Here is a 7069-nt window from a genome sequence, read left to right as displayed (position 1 = left end):
GAAGTTTATAGAGCAGACCTGGATGCCAGACTCGATCAAAAGCTTTTATTAAATATGAAGAGACGTTTTAGTTTTATTCTGTCGAATGTAAATAGCCCAGCTTGTGTATATTGTTTGTGTTTGCAATCTCAGAGGCATTGCCCAATAAGCTCCTTACGACCGGGAGCTCTTTAATGCATGTTTTTAGTTTATAAAAATAAATAGTGAAGTATTTTTGGAACCATTGAATTTAATCATATATATAATGACACAAAATTTAGTCCCTGAAGGGGCAAGTAAAGAAGAGAGAATGATTGTTTCTCACGATCATGGGGTGATGGCCGTCACTTGTGTCGCTGATGTGTCTGGTCCAAGGGTGCCTCCATCTTGTTCTCGATTTCTGTGAGGTTGTCGTGGTGAAGGTTTGACCGTTCCAGTGGTTCTTCCATCGAACGCTGGCCAGCATGAAAAAGGTCTCTTTGGTGGTCGAACAAATAACAAGGCAGTCGAGAGACATATTGGCACCTGTGTCATGTTATAACATATGAATCACGATTTCTTGATTATACATTGAGGGGGGGGGCCACAAAATGTCATTAAATGGATTTACAAAATTAATACAATTGATTATTTATTTTACGTATTTCACAGGCTAACTCTATTTGTACGGAGGTTGTCCCATAAACAAATTATTATTATTATTATTTTGTTTTTCTCGCTAATGCGCGTTGAGTATCTGACTAGGGGGACCCTTAAGTCCACCCACCTTCATATTTAGTTTATTTACTCTTTTCAGATATTAAAAAACTTTCGTACTATACGTGCTGTGTCTAAGAGAACCGACTTTTGAGCCTCTCTTAGTACATCAACAGGCACTCCCAAACCATTCACTCCTGCCACTGTCGATTTTGGTACGAGGCCGTTGGTGGATATTATGACTGGAGTTGTGGTAACTCCCTCCAAGTGATACAATTCCTTCAATTAAATCGCCAATTCTTGATATTTCCTTAGTTTTTCTCCCACAGTAGAGCTTATAATATTATCTTTTGGGATTCCGACATCAATAAGTTCTGCTTTCTTTTTTCTTTGATCAATAAGGAGGATATCTGGTTTATTATGGCGTACAGTATGGTCCGTAATTATTGATTCATCCCAATAGAGCTTGAGAGGACCTTTTGGGTGGTCCTTGTAGTATGGGCTCTTATTTTCAATAAAGTTGTACTTTATTGCCAGTTCCTGCTGCAAAATTTTCGCCACATTGTTGTGCCTTTATAAATATTCAGTACCAGCCAGCACTCCACATCCACCCGTAATATGTTGGATTGATTGGATTGTTGCGTCTTTTAGCACATGCTTCCTATATGATCTGGTGGCAATAACCTGATCCTGGATTGCAACCACGAATCCCTCGTCCATAATCCATTGTAACGATTGCCTGATGAACACTATTTGTTTTTGAATGGAAATATTGTCTTAAGGATAATTCTTGCTTGCGGTACGCTTCTTCAATATTTATGAGTCCTCGTCCTCCTTCTTTCCTGGATAAATAAAGCCTGGATTTGGATGATATGGGATGGTGGACCCACTCTTGCGTAAGTGTCGTTCTTATAAGACGATCTATTTATTGTAGGCTGGTATTTGACCACTGTAATGTACCAAAGCTGTAGCTTAGCGCAGGTATGACCCAAGTATTGATGGCCTTTATTTTATGTTTTCCAGAAAGTTGAGTCTTTAATATTTTTCGTAGTCTCATTTTCAACATTATTAGCTCTTGTTTCACATCCTTTCGAGCTATTTTGAGGTGCTCCTGTATACCTAGATATTTATATTGTTCTTTTATTATTATTATTATTATTATTATTATTACTATTATTATTATTATTATTAAAGAACATTCTAAAATGATAAATAACAACACAGAATTCAGCTTGGAATGGGACGATTCCTGGGAATCCATGAAATTGAATAATTTATTTGATTAACATCATGAAAACTGGGTGGGCCTTGTAAAAGCTGGGACCATCTTCAGCAGTAATCTGAGAAAGTTAAAATTTCAAAACATTTCTTTTAATACCAACCCATACATTAAGTAAAAGATATTTTAAAAGTAAATAAGAATCAACTTAGTCCTTTGACTAAAAGACTATTACTAAGCTTTGATTCTCTCAAATGAAGAATGTAGTAATGTTGGCCGAACTTTGCTGAAAAGGATCTGACACGTTGAAATAATATGACAGGGTAATGTCTAACTGGGAAGTGGAAAGATATCCTATGACATCTTGATATCCTCTCCAGGAAGCTGCGTAGTTCAAGGGCGTAAATCCCCATTTGTCTTCAGCGTCCCTGTTTGCCATAGAACTAAGAAGTAGCTTCACTATTTCAAAGTGACCTCGGCTAGCACTGCGGTGCAAGGGAGTCCTTCCATTGAGATCAGGCCGAAAATCATCAATCCCTCCTTCCAAAAGCATTGCTACAGCAGCAGTATGACCTTCCCTCGAAGCCAAGATCAATGGCGTCTCATGGTTGAGGTTGACTTCTCGACGCTCCTCATCATTTTTATTTAAAATCATTCGAATGATGTCAGCGTGGCCACCTAAAGCAGCATAGTGCAGAGGAGAGTTTTGTTGTGAATCTCCAAACAGATCATGTGATACTATCAATTGTTCCACACAAGCTGAAGAACCGTCTCTGGCACCAACATGTAACACAGTCATTTTGTTGTTGTCTTTGTCGTTCCTGAAAATCAGATTTTTAAAAAATTCTTGGATGGTATCTACTACTAGCTTCTTCGAGGAAGGTAATGGTTTTCGTCGAGTATTGTAACTGCCGCAGGCCAGATGAAGAGGCGAGCTGCCATTCTTGTTTTTACCACTTGAAAAACCCTTAACTCCAAATATCATTTGAACTATCTTCGGGTGTGTTTCCCTAGCAGCGAAGTGTAGTGGAGTCATGTCATCGATATCAGTCGCTTCTCCATCGGCTCCTGCGTTCAGCAAGATTGGCACTATCTCCGCGTGGCCCTCGAGGGAAGCCAGATGAAGTGGAGTTGTGAGATTACTACTTCTAGCATTTACATTGGCATCGCGATTTAATAACAACTTGACAATACCTGCTGAACCACTGATGGCTGCGAAATGTAGTGAGGTGTATCCATCATTGCTTGCCTGATCAACCGCAGTCGAAGGATCTGAGAGTAAGGATTCGACTATACCAAACAGACTTCGCCTGCACGAGATGTGTAGTGGGGTCATGCCATTTATATCGGCAGAATTCGAATTAGCCCCGGAATCCAAAAGCACTTTAACAATGTCTATGTGACCATGCTCAGTGGCGTAGTGGAGTGGTGTATATTTCCGCTCATCACTAACGTCCAATGAAGCGCTGTATGAAATCAGCAGGTGGACAACATCCGTTAATCCGAGGTATGCTGCGATGTGTAACGGGGACAATCGATGAACCTCTGTGATATTAGTAAATTTGGAAAAAATATTTACGTTGGAATCAGCATCTAGAAAAGTTTTAAGATTGTCCTTAGAGATATTTTTTGCTCCATTTTCTAAAATTAATTTAACCAAATCGATACTTCTAGATTTGACTGCAGAAGAAAGAGGTACATTGCCATGGATATCTTTCAGTTTAAAATTAGCACCATGCAAAATAAGCAGTTTGGTTCCTTCCAAAAAGTTCGTTCCAATGGCATAATTAAGGATAACTGTCGGGTAAGTGTCGAAACTCACTGTCTTATCCAGAAGAAGCTTCACAAGTTCTAAGGATTTGTTTGCAACAGCGCCGAAAAGAACTTTGGATCCTAAAAAACTTTCATCTTCCACTCTTGCCCCGTGATCAAGCAGCAGTTCTATAAAAGGTTTAAGAGATCGCTGAAACGCCACATCCAGCGGTGTGCGGCCATCCTCCCTTATCACGTTGGGGTCAGCGCTCTTGGACAGGAGGAATCGCATTAGCTCGCTGTCATTTCTTTCCATCGCCAAGTGTAAGGCAGTGACGTTACTGCATCCTCTTCTATTGACGTCATCGCCATACTCTAACAAGGTCTTGATCACAGCTACGTTTGAATTGTTCGCGGCCCAAAGGAGAGGTGTATAGCAAAAATTATCTTCGACATCGAAACTTGCATTCTGGGACAGCAAGTAGCCAACGACCCGGGCGTGACCTCTAGCAGCGGCTTCGTGCAGTGCTGTCCTACCAATCATATTTTTCGAGCTCACATTCGCCCCATGTTCCACAAGAGTCTTCACTAGATTAAGATGTTTATTTTCCTCAGCACATTTTATCCTTTGACTGTGATATTGTTTTGGTTGAGGATTTATATTTTTTTGTTTTGGCTCGCTCATCGAAACGAGAATAAGAGGAGTGTTTCCGTTCTCTCCTTTACTGTTAATATTTGCACCGTAATGAACGAGGGCCTTGAATACATGATATTTTCTTCTCGAAAGAGCAATGTGTATGGCAGCATCATTTATATTATTCCTTAATTCTAGATTCGCTTGCCTTGAAACGAGCAAACGTGCAATAACTTCATCGCCTTTCCAAGCAGCCAGCATTAAAGGTGTCATCCCCATGTTGCCCTTATCGTTAACATTTCCTCCATGATCAAGAAGTGTCTTGAGGACATTAAGGTTTCCGTTCTTTGCAGCATGGTGTATCGCAGCATTATCGAATTCGTCTTTTATTTCTAAACTTGCATTCCTGTAAATAAGAAACTTGACCAGACCTAAGTTACCTTTCCCAGCAGCTAGCATCAAAGGTGTCACACCATTGTTTCCTTTCACGTTTATATCCTCTCCGTCATCAAGAAGTTCAGTAATCTCCACCAAGTTCCTATTAGACACAGCTACGTGTAGTTGAGTATCAAAACCTTTTCTTGTGTTCCTAGCTGACCGGTTACCAACCATAGTTTCCAGGAGTTCAGGTAACTTTACTTCGCCAGACCTATCATCATTAGCACTAGGTGACAATTGTATTCCCTCAATTGTAGTTTTGACATTTTTGCCTAGTTCCTTTTGCCCATCCACTTCCTAAAAAACAAAAATATAGATTAAAAGAATGCAATTACATCAAGATAAAACACACCATTAAACTTTTGCAATGGTATTTCTCAAAATTATGAGAAGAAAGCTTTTTTATATAAAGCTCTGTGCGTTGCATATATCACGAATTACAACTGGGAACAGTACAACTCATCACACAGAGACACATTAAGTTTTTTGACAACCTCTCAGCTTCCTTCATTCTGGACACTTACCCCGTCCCTCCTTCCTGCGAGGTGGCAGTGTAGGAAGGGCCCCATCAACGCTATCAACATCACCCTCCCTTAATTCACTTCTTCTCCCTTTACCTCTTTCTCCTCACGCACTCCTTTCACTTTCTATATCTTAATTATTATTACTATTTACTTTTTTCTTTATCTATTGTTAACGCCTTATATATTAATTAAAATGTAAATGGTATGGTAATAGGCAGTAAATAGATTTAATCATATTATTTAATATGTATTTTGTTTGGAAGTTGGCTTTGTTTAAATGAAAAGAGAATTATATGTGTGTGGTGGTTGAAATACCGGCTAGTAGGATTATTTGCCATAACAGTTCTACAAGTGGTGGCCTTAAGTCGGTAGCCTACGTATAGTCACCCCGTCGACTTGTGTTGGTATAGTCGCCCAGTCGCTTTACTCCAGTCACCAGACCTTGAAGCGTGATCATCGGAGCGCCGCTTCGCTGTGTGGGCCCACTTACGTTTATTAAAAACAGTACGTCGTCTCCGACCATTTCGGAACTGACCTCCAGATATCCGACCCATCGGAAGTTCATCCATTGTAAATAATAATTTTGTTTTAATTTTTTATTGTAATCTTTGTTCAAAAGGATTTTTTTTAAATTAGGTTTCATATTTTTGGAAAGTTTTAAATTTAATTTGTGTTTTTTTTTTGTATTTACTTTAAACTAAATGTTTCAATCCGAGCCAGCGTTTTTTTTTTCTTTTAGTTAAGCTTTCCTACAAAGAGACAGAGTCGATTTGAGATGGCTTAACAACAATTATTATTTGTTGTTATTTTTCAATCACCGTACGCAGGCCCCTCACCTCCAAAGATATAAGTAGAGTTTTTCACAAAACAGCCACCTCAAACTTTAATTAAGTATTAAGTATTTCACTTGGACACCTTCAAGTACCAATGGTAGAAAAAGGTTGTATTCAATTTGAATTATGTTCTTTTACGTAATGTAACTTATAAATTTATGTTTTTGTTTTCTATTAAGAGGGATCAGAAAAAAAAAAAAAAATCATGGTTCTTCCACCAGATCAAATAAACTTTAGGAACAAAAAGTGTTGTTAATGTAAGTTAGTATTGTGAACTGGAACTGTGAGATCGAACGTATGTTTCTTATACGTACCTGACCCACATCCTCTCTTGTAAATAACATATAGTCGTAAAAAAACGCATCAGCGCTTTACTATCAGCCATTTACGAGCCATCTACCCGGCTAGTACAACTGAGATATGATATAGTACCTGTAATAGTTGCTTTCTTGAAAGGTTACTAGACACTTATCTTGGTGTCAACTTTACTTTCTAGTGAATTTACTTCAAATCTTCATACGGGCGGATTCCTGCGTAAACATAAGAATGAATATTGCTTAAATCTTCGTACTATTTATTTGTTGTGAAAGATCATGCATAAGATGGAGATGCTGATAGCTAGAGGACAAGCGCATGGACTATAATTATTCATATTATAATATTATCAATAATTCATCTCTCTTTTCTCAGTCTGCCGGTGTTCCTCAAGGTAGTATCTTAGGTCCCATTCTTTATACGGTTTATACAGCTCACATCCAAACCCACCCTAACACAGTCCTAACAACATACGCTGATGACAGATGTATACTGTCTGTAAACAACGACCCAACTAATGCATCACAAACACTACAGACACACATAACATCTATTGAAGAATGGTGTCAAAACTGGAGAATCAAAATAAATCCTGACAAATCACATCAGATCACCTTAACTCTCCGTCGTAGAGGTTTACGCTCCTGTCCTACAGTATCCTTTCTAAATACTCCACTAA

The 7069-nt window shown here is 38.7% G+C and overlaps 2 protein-coding genes across 3 annotated transcripts in view; both read right to left on the bottom strand.

The window, feature by feature from the left end:
• LOC106681368 (serine/threonine-protein phosphatase 6 regulatory ankyrin repeat subunit B) overlaps window positions 1-4850 on the bottom strand; it is a 15869-nt gene extending 11019 nt beyond the window's left edge. Inside the window, exon 1 of one of the 2 annotated variants that reach the window (XM_067053074.1) lies at window positions 4721-4850. Coding sequence is in view for 1 of the 2 variants with exons in the window: in XM_014421644.3 (XP_014277130.1) it covers window positions 305-496 (192 nt within the window). In the remaining variant the exon portion in view is untranslated. Of the gene's footprint in view, window positions 1-304; window positions 498-4720 lie in introns of those variants that run through there. The other variant, XM_014421644.3, reaches the window with a different exon arrangement.
• LOC106681370 (ankyrin-1-like) overlaps window positions 2145-7069 on the bottom strand; it is a 5800-nt gene continuing 875 nt past the window's right edge. Inside the window, exon 2 of the mRNA XM_014421646.3 lies at window positions 2145-5015. Coding sequence (XP_014277132.1) covers window positions 2145-5015 — 2871 coding nt within the window. The remainder of the gene's footprint in view (window positions 5016-7069) is intronic.

Source organism: Halyomorpha halys, unplaced genomic scaffold (genome assembly GCF_000696795.3).
Source record: "Halyomorpha halys isolate HHAL.00 unplaced genomic scaffold, Hhal_1.1 Scaffold331.1, whole genome shotgun sequence".
NCBI classification, from domain to species: domain Eukaryota; kingdom Metazoa; phylum Arthropoda; class Insecta; order Hemiptera; family Pentatomidae; genus Halyomorpha; species Halyomorpha halys.
Note: the sequence above shows the minus strand (reverse complement) of the source record. Positions and strands in the feature narration are given on the sequence as shown.